General features: G+C 48.3%; 1 protein-coding gene across 1 annotated transcript in view; it reads right to left on the bottom strand.

Moving 5' to 3' along the window:
- VAPB (VAMP associated protein B and C) overlaps positions 1-25,583 on the bottom strand; it is a 164,582-nt gene that overhangs the window by 83,227 nt on the left and 55,772 nt on the right. Inside the window, exon 2 of the mRNA XM_086932525.1 lies at positions 9,094-9,246. Within this exon, the coding sequence (XP_086788651.1) occupies positions 9,094-9,246 (153 nt within the window). The remainder of the gene's footprint in view (positions 1-9,093; positions 9,247-25,583) is intronic.

Here is a 25,583-nt window from a genome sequence, read left to right as displayed (position 1 = left end):
GGACTGACACGCAAGCTGGCCCCCGTGACCAGGGTCTGCCGGTCCCACGTCCACGGCTGCGCTGAGACTGTTGCTGCACACGCCTGTGGCTCTGAAACAAACGGGCTGGGGCGCCCCTTTCTTGATTACGAAAGGAGCGAAAAGCAGGAGGTGGAAGGAGTGTTTGTGTGGCCAAAAGGCCTAAGGACTTGGCCGTAGCCCGTGAGTCCTTAAAACGCTCCATTGCGCAATCCGCCTTATCGCCAAACAGGCGAGTGCCATCAAAGGGCACGTCCATCAATGTGTTCTGGACATCACCAGAAAAGCCAGTCGTTCTCAGCCAGGCGTGGTGGCCCAGCGAGTTAGAGGTGCCAAGTCCACACCAGATCTTGAACTTGGCTGCGCCCCTACCTTCCTCAATAGCTTGAGATAGTTCTGTCTGAGCCTCCACCGGACACTGAAGCAGCACTTGCGCAACCGTATCCCACACAGAATGGGAATAACGGCCCAAGAGACATGTGGTGTTCACAGACCGCAGTCCTGAACGGGCGGAAGAAAAAATCTTCACCCCGAACTGCTCCAGGTTTGGATTCCCTGTCCGGTGGTGCGGAAGGAAACGCGCTCGGCGACGCAGAGGCTTGGACAACCAAGCACTCAGGGGTAGGGTGTTGGGAGAGAAAAACAGGGTCGCCTGGGGCCGAAAGATGGAGTCGGGCCACATTCTTATCCACAGGAGCCCCTGTATCTGGCCTGGACCAGGTGCCCAAAAGAACGTCCGAGAGCGCATCATTAAAGGGCAGCAGCGGCTCTGTAGAAGAAGACGCCGGCTGAAGCACCTCCGTCAGGAGGTTAGTCCTGACTGCCACAGTAGGAAGCTCGAGATGGAGAGAATCGGCCGCCCTACACAACACCATAGAATAGGAACCACCACCCTCCGTAGCCACAGTAGAAGGTGACAGTGCGCCAGGTTCCGGAGTATAATCCTGGTAACCTGCATCTCCCAGATCCTCATCCCAGTCTGGGTCTAACTCGCATTGTGCTGCAAGAGGGTCCTCAGACCCCTCCCAGTCATCCCCTTCCTCCACAGCCTGCCTAACAGGTGGAACATAAGGAGGTGGGTGAAGAAAGGGGAAGAAATTCCCCATCGGCGGCGGAATCTGTGTCGGTCGACACCCTTCCGGCACAGTCTCCACGTCTGGGAGGAAGCCGGGGACGGCGTGCGCCGGGACTGCGGCCGGCGCCTTCGATGTCGGTGGAGGTCATACCTGGCCAACCGACATAGACGGGGGTCCATGCCTGGATTCATGGGGGTCAGGGTGTCGAGACCGAAGTCGACGACGACTGGGTCGGAGCCAGCGACGTCGAAGAATGAGGACCCCTAGTCGGGTCCGCGGGGTCCGAAGGCGCACTGGCAGGGCAAGATGGTCCGAAGACACTTGGAATGGCTGACAGGAAGTCCTGCAGCTGGGCTGGAGTCGCCGATGGATCTGGGAAGGGCGGGTAGGCCATCTGCAACTGCACTGCTCTGCCGGAGCAAAGGGGAGGGGGCGGCACCTGCACCCTCAGCGCTTCTGCGATGCCGCTTCTTTGACTTCTTGTGCTTCTCCTTACCTGACTCAGAGTGCGAAGACTTCAAATGGTGGTGATGGCTCCGCGGCCAGTCCCTCGACCTCCCACAGGACCTGAAACAGAGCAGAGCAGACTCCCGGGCCTCTAGCCACTTTCGGGACCGCTCCCGCAAAGTTTTCGGAGCCATGGCCCGGCAGTGGGGGCACGACTCGGAGTCGTGGCCGCACCCCGGGCGGTAGAGACACTCACGGTGTGGGTCTGTCACAAACATTGTGCGGGGACAGGCCGTGCAACACTTAAAACCGGGTATCCCAATGCACCTGGAGAATAAGTACTCAAAAAACAGAGACAAAAGTCCCAAAAAGCTCAATCAAAAAATGACTGGGGGTACCGCTCCCTCCGAATCTGCGCTTTCTGGCGCGGAAAAAGAAAGAACTGACGTGGGTGTGTGTGGGCGAGTCTAAGTAGCTCCAGCAAAGTCATCTCGCCGACTACGATCCCAACGACGTACACGGAGCCGTATGACGACACCTACCGACGCACAGGGGTACTGCTGACGAAACTTTCCGGATCCAGCCTGACGCCTTGGGATTAACATGTCTCTTTCAGATATTACTATTTTCCCTAATTTGTGAAAACAAGTATTGCCACTATTAGTACGTCTAACATTAAATGCAATAATCAGTCACAGAATTATTTCCAGTTACTTTTAGCAAATTGTTTCCGATATTTCACAGCACCAGATAATGTTTTTAATTTTTGATCCGATGACGCAAGTTTTTTTTGTTGAAATCTGATACTGAGCAGCTTAAGATGGGTTATATGGCAATTGCAGGGAAGCTTATACGGAGTTAAAAACAACCTTCAGGGCAGTAGCTTCGCGCGCATCCGAGATGGCCGCGTGAGCACAGGGCTCCCGGGACCCTTGCCGCCTTCCGCATCTATCCTGAACGAAATTCTGATTACGAAGACGGGTTATAGGAGATGAAACTCAGCTGATAGACTAGCTGCTTTCAAAAATTGATATCTGACTTCGGGAACCGCCACTACGACATCCTGAACTTTTGAGGCCCACCCCATGGCGCCTTCTGGGGCTCGAGTCGTTGAGACGCCCAGGCAGGAGTTGAACAACAACGGCCGCGGGGCTCTGCTCATTGCCTAGGAGTTAACTTTCGGTTTGGCTTTTGGGTCTTTGGCCTTATCCTAGCTTAAGATCGATCTGGTTGCCCGAGGTCTAGTCGAACTATGTGAATCTACTGTGTGCCAACGGTCGCAAGTGTTTGTGTGCTGAGTTGCTGGTGCCTGCTTTTGAAGACTCCGGGTTTGACCGCGAAGGGCCATTTTCACCCGGTCTCACAGGCCCCTCAGGGGCACATTGCCGAACATGGCGGGCAGGCCCGACAACGAGAAGCGAAAAACCAAGACACCTCTTCGGGGTAGAATCATCCAAACGAATGTCATGGATCGATATACCCATCCCAAGGGGTCCCCCGGTGGTACGAATAAGACCCTGGAAGAGGCAAAGGAAGACCCGGCTGCGTCGATCGATTTGACTCTACAGGATGTCATGGGCGCCATTGCTGGTATTAAGACTTCCATTGGCCAGCAATATGAGGCTCTCGCCCTTAAGCTCAACACCGTGGCCATTGACGTCAATTTGATTAGAACAGACTTATCAAAGTCTAATGAGAAGGTCAAATCCTTAGATCTGAAGACCTCCAGGCTCACGACCGATGTGTCAGACTTACAGAGGTCGGAAATCTGCAATCCTCCAATGATCTCATGGCTCGTCGACTTGGGGATTTTGAAAATGGGGCCAGACGCAATAATGTACATATTATTGGGGTCCCTGAAAAAAAAAAAAAATCGGAAACTCCTGCTGCAGATCTCCTTGTTGAGGATCTCATCCTAAATTACCTCTCCCCCTAAGGCGTAAGTAAACTCTTTGCTGTGGAGCGTGCGCACCAAGTGCCGGGTGGTAAGCCGAAGCCGGGTGCCCCTCCGAGGCCGATTATCGCCAGAATTTTCAACGTTAGAGACAGAGACGCTATCCTGCAGGCATCGCCTTAGGGGGGAAGAGGGGGGGGGGGGGCAGTGAAGTTTGAAAAGACAACGGTGAGCTCTACCCAGACTTTACCCAGTTCGTTCAGAGGCAGAAGATGGGGTTTCAGGGAGTGAAGCGACGGTTGAGTGACATGTGCTTGAAATACGCCATGCTATTTCCAACCAGGCTCCGTGTCGAATACGAGGACTGGACGTTTTTCTTTGATCGTCCCGAGGGGAGTGAATGACTGGCTGGATACATTACCAATGCGGAGCGATCGAAAGGAAAACACTCGAGCGGAGGGTGGCGTGCCGGAGCAAGAATAACAATGTGGTGACTGATTTCCGAACAATTAACATAACATACAGCTTGGTTTGACGTCTTTCATACTTATGTGATTTACGGTGGCAAACCAGAGGGTGGCGGCAGGGGGAGTGGGACTCTTTCCTCCTCTGGGTTTCTTTGTGTAGACTAGTTTAATGTTAAGGTGACAGGCACACTGCAAGTTGGGGTGGCTTTTGAATCTAACGCAAGGGGGTAGGGTGGGGGGTATTGTAACGAGCCCATGTTGGGGGTTGGAGGGGGGAGTTTGGGTATGTTTTATTTTCTCTCAAGGCAATGTATTGTTTTATTTTTGAATCTGGGTGCTGTGTTCGCTATGGGGTGGATTCTGCATTCATTTCCGGCATGGGGGTAGTGAGTTGAAACTACTGTGTTGGAATGTCAATGGGTTGGGGGATAGGATAAAGCGGGGAGTAGTGTTGCAACTGCTGAGACGCCTCTCCCCTGACGTTGTGTTGTTGCAGGAGACGCACTTGATTGGAAACTCTTGTCACGCTATGAATCGGCGAGGATATCGTCTCGCTGCACACTCTGGATTCACTACTGGTTCAAGGGGCGCAGGCATCCTAGTCAAGAACTCTCTCCCCTTGGAAATAGACAACATGATCCTTAATCACAGGGGGGGGCGCTACGCTGCTCTCACAGGGAGGTGGGAGGGAAGGACTGTCTCGCTGATCTCTGTATATGTCCCGCCTGGTCCACAGACCTCGACTTTTGCTGATCTTGGGCGTGTGGTACTGGGGCTTCTGGATGGTATCGTGGTTATGGGCAGAGATTTCAATTTGGTTGTCTCCGGTAGTGTAGATCGCTACCCCCCCCCCACCCCCCCCCCCCGAGTACTCCCTAGGTCACAGTCTTGGTTAAGTGGGTTTTTGGAGACACTGGGTTTGGTAGATTGTTGGAGGTTGATGCATCCGGGACAGGTACAATACACCTTCCACTCTGGTGCCCATGGCAGTCTCTCTAGACTTGATTATGTTTTGATGCCGGCGGCACAGGCCTCCTCTGTCAGGGAAATTAGGCATCTGGCCCGTGGTATATCAGATCACTCCCCACTGTGGCTCCAGATCGGCACTAGTATGGGTGCCGAGGGACGAGTTGCCGCGATCAATCCCTGGTATCTTCACAACCCCAAAACACGTGCTGAGTTGATTAAGTCCTTGGATCAGTACTTTGCTGAGAACGAGGGATCTGTGTCCTCTTATGGGTCACTGTGGGAGGCATTTAAGACAGTCATCCGAGGACAGGCATTATTGTTAATCGCTGGAGCCAAGAAAAGTAAAAATGAGGAGGTGGTCCGTTTAGAGACTGAAATAACTGTACTAGAAAGGGATTTGGAACTACATGTGACTCGTGACAAGCTTCATGCCCTTAGCCTCAAACCACTTGATTATAGGGCCCTAGTCACGGATGCCGCTAAAGTCATGAGTAGAGAGCAGCAGGGCAGACTGTATGATGTGGGAGATAAGGCAGGGAAGCGGATTGCTTGGCTGGATAAAAAGGAGAGGGCGAGTCGTGTGGTGCCTGCGATTGAGAAACCTGATGGAGTGTGTGTGACTGACCCGACTGAGATTGTTGAGTGTTTCGCGGAACATTTCCGGAATGTGTATTCCCCAGTCTCCAATAGACCGGAGGAAGACTCCCACCTGTTGCTGCGTGACATTGCATTGCCTCGCCTGTCTGATTCAGATAGGGACCTAATGGAAGTTGCAATCTCAGCTGATGAGGTGGCCCTCGCTATTCACTCTGTGCGCTCGGGCAAAGCCATGGGCCCTAATGGTCTTCCATCGAACTCTACAAGTTGCGCCCTGACAAAATGGCGCCTTAGCTCCGTGATATGTTTCTAGAGTCGCAAGACATCGGCTCCCTTCCTTGTGATCAGCGTCTTGCTACCATCGTTGTGATCCACAAGGAGGGGAAAACGCGGGATCGCTGTGCGTCCTACAGGCCCATTTCGCTCTTAAACGCCGAACCAAAGATTCTCGCTAAGTTGCTGGCAAATCGCTTGATAAAAGTAATTAGTGACTTAATTCACCCGATCAGTCCGTTGTCCCCATTTCTTTTCGCCCTTGCCCTGGAGCTTCTGGCTGCCTGGCTCCGATGGGAGCCTTCGATGAAGGGTATTCAGTGGACCCCGGAGTTCGAGGATCGTATATCGCTTTATGCAGATGATATTTTGTTGTACCTCACGTCCCCTCGTAAGTCGTTGATTGTATTGTTTGATGTTCTCACCTCGTTTGGAAGGAACTCCGGCCTTGTGATCAATTGGACCAAGTCCTGTGTGTATGTGCTTTCGGGTGATACCCCCCCACTACCGCGCGGATGTCCCATCCAGGTGTCGCAGATGGGATTTAAGTACTTGGAGATTTTCATAACTTTAGATCCTGTGGCTCGTTACGATCATAATCTGCTTCCTCCTCTTCAGAGGTTAAAATCGGACTTGGCGGGTTGGCTCATGCTACCGCTTTCACCACTTGGGCGCGCAGCTCTTTTTAAAATAATGTCCTTACCGCGATTTCTATACGCGCTCCAGAATAAGTTTGATGTTGTTCCGGCGAGTTATTTTCGGGAGGTGGAAATTCTGCAGAGAAAATTTATCTGGGATGGACGCTCGCGTATTGCCCTCGCCAAGCTCACACTTTCCTGGTATGACGGAGGTATAGCACTTCCGGATATCAGGCGATATTATTGGGCCTCACAGTTGGGAGCGATTAACCATGGAATGTATGGACCAGCCTCTAACCCTGCATTCGAGATGGATAAGTACTTGTTACCGGGTGGAGACTATAACAGGGCCCTTTATTCTAAAGAAGCGGGAAGGGAACTTTCGGGACCCACCAAGATAGAGGTACAAGTGTGGCATGATGCGAATGCGGCAACGGGATGGAGGGATCGATTGACCCGCGCGACTCCGCTTTCCGCGTCTGAAAGACTGGGTTGCCTGTGTAAGACGAAAGGATTTGAAAAGTGGGATATGATTGGTATTAGTAGGGTGAGTGATCTGTGGGTCAAGGGTAAAGTCAAGACCTTCGAGGCACTGAAGGTAGAGTATGAGCTGAGTGATAGGGAATTCTTCCGTTATGCACAGATTGCCCATGCATTGAGTTCGGTTTTTCCTGAGGGTACCGACATCCCCGAATCCTCCCCACTAGACGATTGGGTGCTTGACGGATACGTGCCCGACAGCACTATTTCTTTGATATATAAGAAATTGATCAATAATCGAACTGATCGGTTGGTGCGGCTCAGGGAGGTTTGGACCAGCGATGGTTTAGAGTTGGATGACTAGGAGACGCAGTCGGCGCTATCCTCGCCTAAGGAGGTCGCGATTCCTTCCCGTCTCCGACTCGTTCAACTTAAAATCCTACACCGGATATATGCACCTGGCCCGCGCTTGATTCATATGGGTTATTAAGTGGATGTGTTATGTAGGCGTGGTTGTGGACTGGTTGGAACCTTCCTTCATATAATTTGGGAGTGTCCGGAGGTGGTGGTGTTCTGGAATCGTGTACATGCTGTGATGGAAAGAGTCACGGGTGTGGCATTATTGCCCGAAGCCAGGCGTTGCCTGTTGAATGTATGGGAACCAAATGACTATGATGTGGCACAGACCCAGTGGGCGACCCTTGGGAATAGGATTGGTAAGAGATATCGCGCAGTTGTGGGGCTCCCAGCGGCCGCCCACGGTTTTGGCATGGAAGGAGAACATGGACTGGTGTATGTTTAGGGAGAAGACGGTGTATGTGGCACGGGGTAGACCCAGGAAATGGAATAAAATTTGGAGCCAGTGTAACTCCTACCGTGGGAATGTATGTACGCCTCCATTCGTGGAGACCCCAGAGGTTTCCCTTTCCCCCTGATCCGGCGTTCCAAGTCTTGTGCAGCTTTTATGATTACTGATTTTGTCTCCTCACTGGCCACCCCCTTGCAGTAATGATGTTTATATTATACTGTACTGCAGTTACACTCCTTCTTGAACACAGTTCCGAATGTATGGTCTTATTGCCTTGTATCCAAGTTCTTTTTCTTTAATAAAATAAAAATTATACCAAAAAAAAAAAACCACCTTCAATTGCACTTCTTTACAAAAAAAAAGAAAATAAATACAAAAATAACAGATATTACTTTCAACACAAAACCTCCAAAATCCAATTGAGGGATCCAGAAGATCAGCATTTAAGGGCTCATAGAACAGGTAAGCTCTGGAGAAGACATAGCGGTCTTACCGAAGCAACAGAATCGACCTGAATGCCTGCACTTCAGCAAATCAATTTGCTTGACAGTCACTAGCTGAGCCCATTATAATGAGGGGTCAAACAGTGGTGGCATACTTTGTACGCCTTCTGAGGAACTCACGTATTCATTTTAGTTGTTACTGCAATAAAGTTGCAATAAATGCTTCCAAGGCAGGCAGCCATGTTCATTGCAGTATTCATCAATGTAAGACTCGAACAACATGTATTTTAAACGGATGAAAATGGATAGAACCCTTAGCCCCTTCCATGCTGGTGACGAACCCCAGCCGTCACGCTCTGCGGCCCTCGTGTGCTGATGACGGCTGGGGTTCGTCACGGCCCGCCCTGTTCTTTTGTTTACCGCACAGCGGCGGAAACGGCCCAGCATGGAAGGGGTTAAAATGTGTTAAGTCTATTTTCCATTAACCCCATACTGTGCCCTCTTATAACATGATGATCTTAACTTTAAACTTTGAGGGGCAGGAAAAAACTGACTTTATTGGGAATAACAGGAAGTCAAATGTATGACTGCAATCTCTGCTTTCTCTCTTCCAGTCAAGAAACTGCTTTTTGTGCGACTTTAGTCTGTGCTTATGTTCCCTTATCTCTTGGTCACTTAAAGGAAGAAGGCTAATGAAATGGTCTGCATTCAGGTCTTTCAAAATCACAATACTGTGCAGTAAAAAACAATTGTTGAGCTTATGTTGTGGAAACAGGTATTTCACTTGAAAGATCGTGGATAGACAACAAAGATAAAAAGGAAAACTAAGGCAAGCCTCTAGTTCGTGGTGCTTTAACAAATCCGAGATGAAAAGATTAGGCAAATGGTAGCTTTTCTGGACATGCAGATTCACATGGGCCAGATGTATGTTAACATCACTGCTGTCTGTAATATACCAACTGTGTGAAGGCTTGGAGGCTTACCTGATACATTGACAGAGGCTCCTCCATCGATTATGCCACTGTTCGGCCGAACACAGTACCTGCGAGGAGCTGTAGTCTTCACTTTAAAACATACATTTGTGTCAAGAGGGTTTGTGAGCTTCAAGGTTGTGGTGACAACATCTGTAAACGGACCTATAATAAACAAAAAAACAATTGCCATGTTTTAAAGCTTAACAAGTTCCGATATGCTCGAAAATAGTAACACATTAACAACTCCTTAAATGTACTCATTCAGTTACCTCACAGAAAGGCAACACCCACCACCTTCCCATGAACAGACACCTCAATGCCTGTAGTTATTTTTTACTTATTTGCAGAGGTTAATGACAGTCTGCAAAGCTCTCATACCAGCATGCACTGTGGGCATCTGCAGCGGATTACAAGCAACCACAAAGGATCCTAACAATACACTTAATTGTTGAATGAAGGAAGAGGAGGTGAAACACTCATTCAAAATTTTAAGTGTGTGCGGAATGGTTTTGCCTTGGCTACTCTAAACTTCAACCTCCATGATCTGGTGAGTGGGCCAAACGAAGACTCTACCTAAAGGCTCTTTACACATTCTATTTTACTGTATGCATCTACTAGCTGTTTTCAGACTATCACAATCAAATGTGCAAGAGCTTTGTGAACTCTCATCGACTATATCAACCAACATGGTCAGGCTCGAAATATGAAGAAAGGCCCTAAGTGTGATAATGATGAACCAATACTTAAGTTCAGCCCATGCAACAAGGGATTGGTGGAGAATAAATACCCAACTACACATTTTGAGGATTGTATTTCGTATAGCATCTCATGAAAGTTGAACTCTGAGCATCGAACGGAACTAAGAATTTACTGACCTCCTATTAAAGAGTTAGACATGTGTTATTGATCGGGAAAACCGATACAAAAGGGCGAGATCCCAAAACACATTTTCCCCCTGCAATCATCCATAGTAAATTAGGATACGTTTTAGAAAAAAACTGATCAGAATTACAGCAAATGTGGAAGACAGCTTGATCTTCATTCAGAAAGTGATTTTTGTGATTTGGTGTAAATCCGTTTAGTGGCTTTTGAGAAATTAAGGTTCAAAAGTTGGTGATATCTCGACAGGTGGTCAAGCCAGAGTCCTGTAGAACAGCAAAATTAACAAGACCACATTTTGCTTGGCTGAAAGATTTATTTTCCCCTTTGCCCATCACAATCCTGCAGGACTCGTACCAAGTAATCGTATAGGCTAGCCACATCCTCCAAAGAAATGTGTGGCTGTCATTACAGGACACTGGGCACTGTGCCCTGAAATCCTGGCCCTTGTACGTCCCTGGTGCCAAACTAAATTGTGCTGTTCGGCCTCAGTACTCCAGTAGGACCCAATAAGGCCTCGTGAGGTACCACAGGAACATCGCAGGACAGCAACAAAAAAACAAAAAACTAAATGCATGGTGGTTATCCATTAGTGAGGAAAGCGATGGTGGTTTGACTGTGGGTGGGTTGACCTGCAATAGGGCACTGGCTGACCAAACTGGGTTCAGTGGAGGGCCTTTCTGTATGCCAACCCCATGCAGCACAAAGTCAAAACGTATGCCCATGAAGGGCATACGTGCTAAATAAAATCCCAGTAATTCAATGAAAAAAACCCACCAAATATTAAAGTGACGCTACAGCTATGTATGGTAATAGCCAACTTTAAGTAATAGGCCCTTAGAAATTCACTGAAAAAACAAAGGTTAGCCTGTAGCGTATGGCCGACCTCTTTAGAGAGGATTACAAGAATTTTGAATTTAAATGGGGTCCCCTGGCTACCTTTCTTTCTCGCGGCCTCCCATCTGCAGTGTGCCCCTCTACCATCAGAGCACTTCATCTATTCCAATTTTGATCGTTGTGCCAGTGTCACTTAACATCCCGGTTATGTGTAGATTGCCGCCACCACAGGGGGTGGGGGGTAGGTAAGGGGAGGGTTGTTTTTTGTTTCTTTTACTGTCCCATAGACACATGTGCCACGTTGGGACTAGTTTAGCTATGCTAGGTCTATCCTCTTTGCAGTACCCCAGAGGCACCATTTGATGAAGGAGATGTCACAGAATTTTGCTGAGTCTCAGAATGTCCTGTCTAACTGCTCAGCAATGATTCAATCTTTGAATGTTTTTCTATGTTGGATTGAAAGGCTACGCTCCGGGTCTTTTAGCAGCTGTATCCTTTATTTGGCCTACTTCATGTGAGCGGAGCTGATTTACTTAGATTACTGTATTTAGCATATCTATTGAATCCTTGTTGAGGCTTTTTTTGTCCCCTGCGTGGGACCCTGTGACGATACATTGTGCCTTTTGGGATGTGTACGCTTAAAAATTTCTAATAAATACCTTTGACAAAAAAAACAAAGGTTAAAGTGACGTTATATTTAGGCCTTGTAGTATAATAACTATTGTTTAAAACTTTTTTTTAAACAATGAAATTTACTAGTTCTAGGTTACAGATACCCCCATGACTTGCATTCCAGCTATGCACTGCTTGGGACATCACATATTACATCTCTTATGCAATGTTAAATGACAATCGACATGATCATTGATGACATCGTAGATAACATCATAACCATATACAGCACTGAGTGTACATGTGTGAACTGCGCTTAACATTTTGAGGCTTTGGAGACTGATGATTAACATAGAATGTAGTTATGTGCTACCAAGAACCAGTTTCTCTTTCTTTGGTGATGTAAGCATGGCTCGAAGATTGAACGCCACTGTGGACATATCAGTGCTGTGTGTAGTGTTTCTTCTTAAGCTGTGGAGTATAGCCCATAGGGCCTGGAAGAAAGAGTCTTTATCTATAGTAAACGTATAGCGGTGACTTAAAACTGTTAGTCATGTGAAATATTTAAGTGGATAATAATTTTATAGAGAATATGAAACTGTCCCCACCTATTGCAATTTGAATTACTTCAAATTCACACATTCTATAGGACAGTGTCACTATGATTGTATGACGTAATCAGAAAGGCTGTATTTCCCCTTTTAGGTTCAAAGTAATTTCTCCGGTATACAGTGGGCTCACTGGCACCCCACCCCCTAACATGGGGGTAGACCGGGAGTAAACACCCCAATCCCACCCCCGCTGGGAGGGGGAGGACAAAGACTCATGCCCCTTTTGGAAGGCAGAAATGCAAAGAAAGTTTTCTCCTAAGTCGCCTGATAAAAATGGTACCTCAATGTTGTAGGTAAGCCTTGTACCTGCAACAGGAAACAGCCTAAAATGACACGTGGACACCACATTCCAGTGAAAACTGACCTTTTTTTGACATGTGCCTAGCTGTGGAATTAGGACCCTATCTCAGCCGGCACCCAGGGAAACCTAGCAAACCTAGAGATTTTTGAAAAATAGACACCCAGGGGAATCCAGGATGGGGTGACTTGTGTGGCTCACACTAGGATGGGTTACCCAAAAACCCCATGCAATTAGCACATAAATAGAAAGCATTGTCATTTACAATGCCAATAGCTCAAACTCTTGTAAATGCGAGACCTATTTCACTTCAAAGAAGAGGACGCCATTGTCCCAGGCTGCTTGGTAACTGAAAGCGCACATGGCGCGCTGAATATTGCAGAAAATCATGTTGTGCCTGCAGTAGGAGAAACTCATTAAAGAAAATAGTGCTTACTGACTAAATAATACATACTGTGTAACAATAGAAGTAAAAGGGCCAGTCCTTATGGGAGGTTACAAATGAAGACAAGGTGGTACTAAGGACAAGCCTATTAACGAATCGGAAGCAACCATTTAACAAAGGACAATGACAAGCCAATGAAAAATATGAGCGGAGAGTGGGCACAGCCTAAAGTACATACTCTAATACAGCATGTCGCACAGCACATGCGCTGCCCTGGTTCGAGCTAAAAATACTGATTTTCCTCACATTTCTGTGATGGAGAGTTCTGGAATCTGTATGGATCAACAAACTTCCACCCACCCAGAAGTCCCCAAAGTCTCCTCATAAAGACTGTACCTCACTTGAGTGAGTATGCCTAGGACCTGTGACAAGAAACGGCCCAAAATGCAACATGGACACGTCACATTTTTCAATTAAAAACTGACTTTTTTTTCAGTCTGTCTAGTTTTGGATTTTGGACCCTAGCTCAGCTGGCAGATAGGCAAATCTATACATTTTTTTTAAACTAAACTGGCACCAAGGGGAATCCAGGATGGGGTGACTTGTGTGGCTCTCACTAAGTTTGGTTACCCAGAATCCCATGTAAACCTCAAACTATGTCCAAAAAAAACCCGACATTTTCTCACATTTCTTGTGATGGAAACTTCTGAAATCTGCAGGGAAACATGAACTTCCACACACCCAGCATTCCACCAAGTCTCCTGAAAAACGGTACCTCACTTGTGTGGGTAGGCCTAGTGCCTGCAACAGGAAAAGGCCTCAAACGTAATGTGGAGACTTCAAAATTATCAATTACAAAAAGACCTTGTTTTGCGAGGGAGTAATCTGCTTTTTTTCTATCCCGCGCTCGGCAGATATCTAGGGAAATCTACCAATCCCAAACATTTCTGAAAATTAGACACCCAGAGGAGTCCAGGGAGGTGTGACTAGGGTGGATCCTCCAACATTTTCCTAATCAGAATCCCCTGGAAACCTCAAATTTAGCTAAAAATTTGAATTTAAAAAAAAATCCAATTTTTCTCCCATTTACTGTGCCAGCACAAAATACTTACCACACAGCGTTTCCCCTCGGTCTCCCGTGTAAAATGATACCTCACTTGTGTGGATGGGCCAAGGGCCAAAAACATAAGGATTGAGGGGATAGCACAGCGAGCTCTAAGCGCTATATTTAACTTTAATATGAGATTTTAAGCTGAGACTGCATTAAACAAGTTTGTTGGGAGACCAAGGGGAAAGTTGGGTGCTAAGACATTTGAGCCGGCGCAATGACCCCAATTATGAGGAAAATGGGATTTTGGTTATCTAAAGTTGAGGTTTGCAGGAGATTCTGGGTAGGAAACGATTGGAAGATCAACGCAAGCCATACCTCCCTGAATTCCCCCTGATGTCCAGTTTTCAGAAATGTGTGAGTTTGGTAGGTTTCCCTAGATGGCCTTCACGCGCGGGACAAGAAACGCAGGTGAAGAACCTCTTGCAAAACCTGGTCGTTTTGTGATTTTGATGTCGGCACGATACATTTTGGACACTTGCCTGCCGCAGGTACTTGGCCCACCCACACAAGTGAGGTACCATTTAGTTCATGATACCGGGGGGGGGGGGGGGGGGGGGGGGGGGGGGGGGGCGTGGAAAATCGCTGGGTGGTAGGAAATTTGGCCCAACCCGGTGATCTCACAACTTTCCCACACAGAAATGTGAAAAAAGTCGATATTTTTTAGCTAAATTGGAGGTTTGTAGGGGATTCTGTGTAAGAAAACGTTGGGGGATCCACTCAAGCCACACCTCTCTTGACTCCCCAGAAATGTCTGGGTTTGGTAAATTTCCCTAGATGGCCGCCGAGCCTAGAACCAACAAGCATTTACAATGCAATGGTTTCGCCTTTGGAAAAGTTAGAGCTATTGGCATTGTAAATGACAAAATTTGTATTTATGTGTTGGTTTTGAAAACAGATAAATGGTATTGTCATTTACATTGCCATTAGCTTAATCTCTCGCAAATGTGAGACCTATTGTGCCACACACACCCCCCCAGAGCCAGCCACACACACACCCACACAGAGCCACACACAGAGAGCCACAGAGCCACACACACAGAGCCACACACACAGAGCCACAGAGCCACACACACAGAGCCACACACACAGAGCCACACACACAGAGCCACAGAGCCACACACACAGAGCCACAGAGCCACACACACAGAGCCACACACACAGAGCCACACACACAGAGCCACACACACACAGCCACACACACAGAGCCACACACACAGAGCCACACACACACACACAGCCACACACAGAGCCACACACACAGAGCCACACACACAGAGCCACAGAGCCACACACAGAGCCACAGAGCCACACACAGAGCCACAGAGCCACACACACAGAGCCACAGAGCCACACACACAGAGCCACAGAGCCACAGAGCCACACACACACACACCCAGAGCCACACACACACACACCCAGAGCCACACACACACACACCCAGAGCCACACACACACACACCCAGAGCCACACACACACACCCAGAGCCACACACACACACCCAGAGCCACACACACACACCCAGAGCCACAGAGCCACACACACACACACAGAGCCACACACACACACACAGAGCCACACACACACCCAGAGCCACACACACACCCAGAGCCACACACACACCCAGAGCCACACACACACCCAGAGCCACACACACACCGAGACACACACACACACACACACACACACACACACACACACCCAGAGACACACACACCCAGAGACACACACACACACCCAGAGCCACACACACACACACACACACACCCAGAGCCACACACACACACCCAGAGCCACACACACACACACCCAGAGCCACACACACACACACCCAGAGCCACACACACACACACCCAGAGCCACACACACACACACACCCAGAGCCACACACACACACACACCCAGAGCCACACACACACACACCCAGAGCCACACACACACACACACCCAGAGCCACACACACACACACCCAGAGCCACACACACACCCAGAGCCACACACACACCCAGAGCCACACACACACCCAGAGCCACACACACACCGAGCCACACACACACACACACACACACACACACCCAGAGACACACACACCCAGAGCCACACACACACCCAGAGCCACACACACACCCAGAGCTACACACACACCCAGAGCCACACACACACCCAGAGCCACACACACCCAGAGCCACACACACCCAGAGCCACACACACACCCAGAGCCACACACACACACCCAGAGCCATACACACACACCCAGAGCCATACACACACACCCAGAGCCACACACACACACCCAGAGCCATACACACACACCCAGAGCCACACACACACACCCAGAGCCACACACACACACCCAGAGCCACACACACACACACCCAGAGCCACACACACACACCCAGAGCCACACACACACCCAGAGCCACACACACACACCCAGAGCCACACACACACCCAGAGCCACACACACACACCCAGAGCCACACACACACACCCAGAGCCACACACACACACCCAGAGCCACACACACACACCCAGAGCCACACACACACACCCAGAGCCACACACCCAGAGCCACACACCCACACCCAGAGCCACACACACCCAGAGCCACACACACCCAGATCCACACACACACACACCCAGAGCCACACACAGCGACTTTATGTAGTTATTCAAGCCTGTCCCTTTTTAACCTCTGCCTCCTTTTGCCACCGTGGGTTGCATTTTCAGTGAAGCGGATTCAGAAATCGTCATCTGTGTGTGCATACCCACATACACACAAAAAAGTACTAGGTCAGCAGATGTAAGGGTAGCAGTGAGGGGCGGACACCAGAGTAGGTAATTTTCTCTGCAATCTGAGCGTAGGCTGGGCACGAGGCAGCTGGGCCTGGCACATAACCCCTGCCTGATTTAGTTCCTTACAGATCAGGTCATGTTATTGACAAGTTGGTTACAGTCAAACTAACGCATACAGCTCCACATACTGGTATGAAATGGAGTCCTGTAACGGCACAGAGCAGCAGTGAAAAACCCATCAGGTCACCTACGTACAAGAGCTCACTTTACAAAGTATTCTGCTTCCGCACTAGTCATCAACAATAACCAAGATAGACTGGTATCAGACTAGAATTGTCTAGAGATGGGCTTGGACCAAAAAAACTTGTTGTTTGTCAAGCATTGTACATTTGGGTGACAAGAATAATACCCAACAAAAGGTTCTATAATCTGGTGAAATTATGCACATACCCATCGTATTCCTTGTATTCTGGGCTGCTCCCCCGTGTCTCGCTCTAGGTGGATCTGATAGCTGTAACTCCGAAAAAAGTGCATCTTGTTGCACCATTGAGAGGCCTCCAGTCGAGTCTACATTCCCCCTTTTACAAATCAAATCCTAAAACCTTGCAGAAGCGACAGCAGGGCACGGGTTCCATAGTGCTTACTTCGTAACTTGTCTGCACACAGGAAAGATATGCCCGCTAGGAGGTACGACCACGTGATTCTGCGCGAGCCAACAGCATGATCATATACTGAGGCGACCCAATACTCCACAGCTCAAGGAACTCAACTTCTTGCACTTAACCCCCAAAAATGTGTAGTTAAGTCTTAGCGCGCCACATTCCACACAAGCGGACTTATCACGTCACTTGCAGATGCTGCATGTTAAGGTCGTCCTCCTAAAACTCGTCATTAATCATAAGAAATGCAATCAATTCTGTGAGAATCGGCTTGTTAAAATTCTTTTCCGCAGACCGGACACCGTTTGGGAAGACCCAACACTGTTCGCTACACTCTGCTCCAAAGGTCGAATGACTTGAGGCTTTTTTTCACGCAGTTCTCTCCTACGCAGTTGGCAGTCTTGTGTACTGTGAGGAGGCGATCAGTTTGAAATCTGTGACACGACACGCGAAAATGCGCCCTTTCCACAGCCGGTCTTTCTTCATCCAGCGAGCGCCTAGAGGCGACAAATGGTTGTGCGCTCTACGTCCTCACACTCAGACAAAGGTGCATCCGCTCTGACGAGTGGGACGGGGCACACTCACTCAAGACTGCTTTTGCAAGGGCGGAGGTCGGAAAGTCTCAAACTTCAGACGTTTGTTTGCAGCGTGTTCATGTAATCCTCGGCTGCTCTCTGGGTAAACATGCCCCACGCACGCACGATAGACACCAGGTAGCGCGCACTGAAAGAATAAGCATTTACAAGTGGGGCAGGGGCCGGAGACACGGACAGCAGGAGGGGGGGCGGGAATGGGGGAACAGGCACACGGACAGCAGGAGGGGAGCACTCACAAGGACTTCTTCCGGCGGCAGTCAGCCTGGAGGAATGACCCCAAAAAACTAAACAAAAAAAATAAAATAAACCACCGCCGCATGACGTTCTTAAAGGGGCGGGATGAGTAAAAATCGCCGGAACGCCCACGAATCTGCTCGGGGAATGAGTGACGCATCTTTGTTCCAATGGCTAGCCTCCATTTATGGAGCTCGCCAATGGAACAGAGAGGCGGAACAAAGCCCCATACTTGTAAACGAAAGTTTTCGCCTGCGCGAACGCTGCTGCACAGCGGATCGCCAGGCGAAACCTAAAAACGCAGATCCATCACGAAATGACCTGGTTTTGCAAGGGGCAAATGTGTTTTAGGTATATGGGTCAACGGCCAGATTAAGATATATGCTTGCTTTTCCACCAGTGATTTGAAATGTTTGACTTTTTAAACAATGCCTTACAAACAAGCAGTGGCAAAGCCAATGTATTTATACTCGCATAGGTACTGGAGTATATTACATGAGCACCAGGTACTTCACACAAGTTCACAATAACAGACAGAAGGGAAAAAACTGCCTTCATATAGCCTGCTCCATCTTTTTACTGCTTCCTTCCCTAGCTGACTCCATACATATTTTAAATCACCTCAGAATGCAAATACTATTAAATACACATTTCTTTCTTTAGCACTTCCTTCAGTTGAAGTAGCGGCTGAGTACGTGAGTTAATGACTTTAATGGTCCATCTACCTTATATTCCACTTAAACACATGCCTGCGGTTATGGCTTGTTAGGTACAAGCTGTCAGAAGGCGCATACTATTTGTTTCTGTTTTCACTACATTTCCGAAAGCATGCTATTCAACATGGCCAAAATGATTTGCCAAATACAGTGGGGCAAAAAGCCAAGACTGTTTAGGGCGAGGCCATAGCCCTACACCCTGGAGACAATGAGGACATTAAAATGCACACTAGTTGAAACAATTACATTTGTGCAAACTACACAGTAGCTTTATGAGGGCTAATTAAAATGTTAGAGGAGCAGATCGAAATGCTCCAAGACGCCAAAGTCCACATTCAACTTAATAGAGAACCAGGTAGAAAAAGTCCAACATGCTCTGCATGCGCCTGATACAGCTTAAAATTTTGTGATCAGGTGGAGTGCACTTTTAGAATCAAAATACAATGAATAAAGATGACCGTAGTAGAAGTTAGTGATCAGACCGTAGGTATCAGAACATCATGCCAGATTGCAACCAGGGTAATTTTTGCATTCAAAAACTAATTTGCATGCAGACAGCATGAACAGCATGTGCGAGATTAACGTTTAGTAGTGAATAGGCAAACCTGCATTCAGAGAGCTGCTGCACTCATTGCCTCCGCACTGCAAATCTTATGCCAACTAATAACGTAGGCTCCCCTTCTTTCCAGTGTTTGTTTTAAGAGGCCAAATTCCAGCCATATTTGCGCTGGGGAGGTATATTTAGTCAAGTAAAAAATTGCTCTGTATGAATTTGCTATCACTGTCCCAGTAATACGGCGTCCTTTCCTTGAAGAGATTCGCTCCCTTACTTGAGATTGCAATTTTGCACGCAATACCTGAAGCAAGGGGTCAAACATTAAATCGAGAAGTTAGCCCTTTCTTGATTTTATTGCCAGGTAAGTCGCAATTTCCTTCCCCCGCAAGGAGCCCAGTTGGGGTTTAAACGTGTTCGTGTTGTCCATAGTTACTCCTAGGTATTTGTAATTAGTTACCAGATCCAAACCTTTCAGATGCCAATTGATCTCTTTTTTTGATAATTCACTGCCATGTTCTAGGCTTTTAAAAAACATTTTTTGCAGGCTGTTACTTTCTGAGAAGGTGGGAGTTGCATTCCGAAGGCGCTGGAGGTCGATGGGGGTCCGGCTTATCACCCGATCATCCGCATACAGCAAATTTGACAGCAGAGTTTTTCCCAATTTTGGTGGGTGACGGGGACACTCAAGTTCTCCTGGAAGGTCTGCAAGGAAATGGTTAAATAGAAGCAGCACTAGAGCGCAACCCTTTTGTCGTCTGGATTTGTTTAGAAACGTGTGTTCCAGCTCCTAGCTTAACCTTAATCCAAGTGTTTGTATGCAGTAATTTGAACTGATCCAGAAGTAGTTTTGGTACTCCCCAGTTTCCCAATTTCCACCAGAGCTTATTACGATCACCATGGTCCAAAGTGGCCTTGTAATCAATGAAACAAAGAAATAGGGGGGGATTTGGCCTCTTTTGCTGCTTTCATCAGTAGGGTCAATGCCATGATGTTTGTAATGGTCCCTTGACCCCGGCAAAAACCTGTTTGGTCGATTGGGATGATGGAATTTTTTAATGCCCATGATGTTAACGCCTCCAAGATTGTTCCTGCAAAGTACTTTGCCTCCACATCTAAAAGGGCAATAAGTCGATAGTTCTTTGGTAGTTTCCTTTTGCCCTGTATGAAAACGGAGCGTATTCTTGATCCTTGCCAATACTGTGGTACGGTCATGGTTTCCTTTATGTCTTTGAACACCGGCGTTCATGCTACACCCCAAAATTCTGCATCGGGTTTATACAACATAGGTGGAATGCAGTTTGGACCAGGGGCACCTGTTGGTCTGCCCCTGGCTATTTGCCTCTTTATGTCAGCTGGTGTGGAGTCATGATGCTCGATTTTAGGAGGTGGATTTAGACCGGACACTGATTTGCATGTGCTGGAGGTTGACAAAGTTGCTCTTAGATCTGATTCTTGGCCGTTACCTGTTTTTATCCTATTAGTTTTGCTGCTGTATTCCATATCCCCTGCGTCTTCAAGGTTTTCCTTATTGCCAGGAGCAGTACCATTAAAGTGAATAACAAGATATCCAGTCCATACTTCCTCTGTTTTGTTGGAGTTTATACCAAGGTGATTTGGATTCTTTATTCCATTGATTATTTACCAGAACCATGCACTATTTTTTTGTTTGACTACATGGAAAAGCTTGGCCCATAAATCATGTTTTCTTTGGTTCTTTTTTTCCCAGTTCCTTCTTTTTATTAATGCCCCCGCTTTCCTTAGAGCTATTTGCCGGTCTTTGTTTAGTACGTGTTTCCGCATCTGTCTCAATGTTCGATTCATGGTTTGTTTTAACATTTTCAATTCTGGGCTAGGTAATATCCTGGTCAGTGCTCCCTCTTGCTGACTCGACCATGCTGCGGACCCTTTCGATAACTTGTCAGCGATTGTCAGCGATGGCTGCAGTAATGTTTTGCCAAGTATCTACCGGTTTTATCATAAGACCTGCTGCTTGAGTATATAGTGTTTTTGCCGCAAGAGATACTGCACCAATATTGCTAGGATTACACCGCAGCCGCTTGAGATTAGTGGCCACTTCAATGTTAGCTCCTACAGATCGCTCAATTTTAAGGAGCGAGTTGAGTTGGCTCTTATCACTTCTTGGGGCAGGTGGTCACTATTCCTTAACCCCTATCCTGAAGGTTTCTACTTTACAAAGCATATTTAGTGATGTAAATGTATAATCCAGATGGGAGGATTGCTTTGTTGAATGGAACATTGCAACAGGTGGTTTATCCTCCAGAAAACGCCCATTCAAAGTTCTTAAATTGAGATATTCAAGTTGCCATAACAGGTGTTTTGAGCAGTTTGTAGGCTTTTTTAATTTTTGGGGAGCCCTGTCTTGGCACTTCCCATGCTGCATTGAGCTCTTTAACCCCTTCCATGCTCATGACAAGGTTAGCTCGTCATGGCAGTTACCTGCGCTGTGCGTTTGACCAGTTGACCTTGTCATGAAAGTATAGTATTCAAGCATTTTCAGCACAGGAGGGGGAAACCCCCTAGCAGCCAAGGTGTTAATGAGGATGTCGCCTACACCAGAACCAATAAGATACAATTTGAAGTTACCTGCCAGGATGATATGATCGGTGTCCTTTTCATCCATTATCTTTTTTGTGGCTTTTATCAATTCCTATGCAGCTTTCAATTTCCGTTTAAGATGGATATATAAGTGTTGATTAGTTTAACTTCTTGGCGCACATGGTTGAGCTCAAGTGCTATCTTTACAGCCTGTATGGCGCTTGATGGTGCAGTTTGAATTTCTATGGGTGCAATTTCTCCTATTGTTGGCATTGATTTTTATTTATTTTTTAAACAATTTTTATCAGTTTGACAACAATTTACTATGCCGCATTGGTAAGAGTCGTAACAGCCATATTCATCTGCATTCCACACGGTATTCACTAGTTAACCGAAACATTTCAGCAGGAAAGTCTATTGTCTCGTCTGCATTCAGTTTGTTACACCAGTTTCAGTGCACTTTGTGTGTGGATGCCGTATAAGTGACCATTTACAGCTGCCCCCCACCACGACCCCAAACCAACCTCAGTCATCCCCAACAACTCCCCTCCCTCCCCCCCCCCCCCCCACCTACCTACCTACCAGGTGTGTCATAGTGGGCCCCTCGCTGGATCTCAGAGGGGCCCAAAATCCTGAACATGTCAAGCAACAGGATCAATGGAAGCACTGTGGTAATAAGTGTCTTACATGCAGGTAGGGGCAGCATTTCATAGATACCCCAGCAAGTGCCGTGATATGCTATGGTGGTCGTGCCTCGGGGCTATTCGCTGGTGCATCAACATCTACATCCTCAGGGGCTGTAAGTTCCAGGACTAGCCTTAACCAGGCTCTCGCCCTCTCCAACGCCTTTCCACTACCCGTTCTGTGTGAACTTTGTAGCCGGACAGCGCCCTCACATTCGGCCCACTTTCGGAATTCATTTCTCCATTTATCCAAACTAGGGCCCTTTTTCGCTTTCCACTGGGAGGTTGTGGTTCTCTTGGCTAGCAGGAAACCCAGGTCTATGAATTTGCTAGTGATTTTGTTCTTTGAGGTGTGGGGAAACCAATGGAGGATACAGTGTGCCATGGAGGGTTGTAGGTCTCTCTCCGTTACATCCATCAACAAGGCTGTCACCTCCCTCCAAAAAGGGTCAAGAGACGGACAGTCCCACAACATGTGTTTGAAATCAGATTCAACCATTGCGCACCTTGGACAAGACGCTGACTGGGTTGGGAAATATTTATGTTGAGTATGCCCTATGTAGGATGTGAAAGTGCACGAACTGGAAGCACAAGTTACTACGTGTGTAACAATATATCTGTAAGAGACATTAGTTAGTGATAGATTCCTTACCTTAGAATATCCCCAGGCGTCAGACTGGATCCGGAAATTGTTGCGTAGCAGTACCCTTGCACGTCGGTAGGCGTCGTCTGCGGCTCCGCGTCAGTCGTCGGGGTCATGGGCGCAGTGATGACGTCGGAGTACTTAGACGCCACCTCCGCGTGCTGACGTAAGTTCTTAGACAGCTTTTCTACGCCAGAAACGCAGAGCCATGCTAAAAACCAACACTGGTGCCATTGAAACTAGGGCCCTGAAAGGGGATGACCTTGACCCTAGATATCGGTACGCAGAACAGGGAGGATGGGTGGGTCGGTAAGGAATCTATCACTAACTAATGTCTCTTACAGATATAGCGTTACACAAGTAGTAACTTGTGCATCTGAAAGACACGTTAGTGATAGATTCCTTACCTTAGAATAGATACCCCCAGCAATACAAACCCCAGTGGAGGGTCTGCGAACCAATAATCACAACAGTAAGTCCTGGAGGACGGAACGGCCAAAGAAGCCATGCCTCCTGACTTGGCTGTCCAGGCAGTAGTGTCTTGCGAACGTGTGCAGCGAGGCCCACGTAGCTGCCTGACAAATGTCCTGCAAAGGGACTCCTCGGCCCAGGGCAGTAGTAGTCACCGTGGCACGAGTGGAATGAGCCCTCAGCCCAACAGGAGGTTCCTTTTTAGCCAAAGAGTAGCACGCTTGGATGCACAACACGATCCACCGAGAGATGGTCCGTTTGTGCACCGCCCGTCCTTTCTTAGCACCCATGTAACCAACAAAGAGTTGGTCATCCACCCGGAACTGGCGTGTGCGATCCAAATAGAATGAAAGCGCACGTTTTGGGTCCAGACGGTGGAGCCGCTCTTCCTCCTTTGAGGGATGCGGAAAGAAGGCGGGCAAGGTGATAGACTGCCCTATGTGGAAGGCTGCGACTACCTTGGGCAGGAAAGAGGGTTTTGTCCGCAACACAACCGTGTCCGGATGGACAGAAAGGAAAGGAAGTTTAGAGGATAGAGCCTGGAGCTCACTCACTCTCCTGGCAGAGGTGATGGCAACCAGGAAAGCAGTCTTCAGAGTAAGAAGGCGGATAGGACAGTTGTGAAGTGGCTCAAAGGGAGCGCACATCAGAAAAGTAAGAACCAGGTTCAAGCCCCATTGAGGCATCACGAAGGGAACAGGTGGAAACGTGTGTGTGATGCCTTTCAGGAATCGATTTACAATAGGGGACTTGAACAAAGATGGTTGATCAGGCAGCCTCAGGAAGGCTGAAAGGGCAGAAAGATAGCCCTTGATAGTACCCAGAGCAGAGCCCTGCTGGGCAAGAGAAAGAAGGAAGAGAAGAACCTCAGAAAGAGGGGCAGTGTGAGGATCCACAGCCTTTGTTGTGCACCATGCCACAAATCTGTTCCACCTGCAGGCGTATACCGACTTTGTGGAGGAACGCCTGGCTGCCAGAATGATGTTACAGACTTCAGGAGGCAAGTCAAATGGCCTCAACTGTCGCCGCTCAATCTCCAAGCATGGAGGTGGAGACTGGACAGGTTCGGGTGGAGGACCGTCCCCTGCTGCTGCGACAGAAGGTCCTCCTGAAGAGGCAGACATACCGGGGGATCGACTGACATACTGAGTAGCTCGGGATACCAGTACCTTTGTGCCCAGTCTGAGCCACAAGGATGACTTGTGCCCGGTCGTGCTTGATCTTCTTCAGCACTCTGGGCAGAAGTGGTATAGGCGGAAAGGCGTTCAACAGAAAGCAACTCCACTCGCGACGAAAAGCGTCTCCGAGCGAGTGCTGCCTTGGACATACCAACGCGCAGAACTGATGACATTGCCCGTCCTCTTCTGTGGCTAATAGATCTAACCAAGGCTCTCCCCACTGCAGAAAGAGACCTTGCGCCACGTCCGAGTTCAGACGCCATTCGTGATCCATCATGCACCGGCGGCTGAGTTCGTCCGCCCTGGCGTTCAAAGAACCTACCAGGTGTTGAACCACCAGGATCACCCCCTGATGTTCAAGCCACTGCCAAAGGTGCAGAGCCTCCTGGCAGAGGGTCCACGACCCCACCCCGCCCGGTTTGTTGCAGTACCACATGGCGGTGGTGTTGTCCGTGAACACCTGCACTACACTCACCCGGACAGAGGGAAGGAATGCCTTCAGTGCTAGACGAATCGCCCGCAGCTCCAAAAAGGTTGATCTGGAGCCGGGACTCCGCCGGAGACCAGTCCTCTGATCTCCGCCTCTACTATGTGGCGTCCCCAGCCCTGGAGGGACGCGTCCGTCACAACTACGTGCTCCGGTTGGGGAAGGGAGAGGGATCTGCCGCTGACCCAATCAC

Source organism: Lissotriton vulgaris, chromosome 7, assembly GCF_964263255.1.
Source record: "Lissotriton vulgaris chromosome 7, aLisVul1.2, whole genome shotgun sequence".
NCBI lineage: Eukaryota > Metazoa > Chordata > Amphibia > Caudata > Salamandridae > Lissotriton > Lissotriton vulgaris.
The sequence above is the reverse complement of the archived record's forward strand: the minus strand, read 5'-3'. Positions and strand labels throughout refer to the sequence as shown.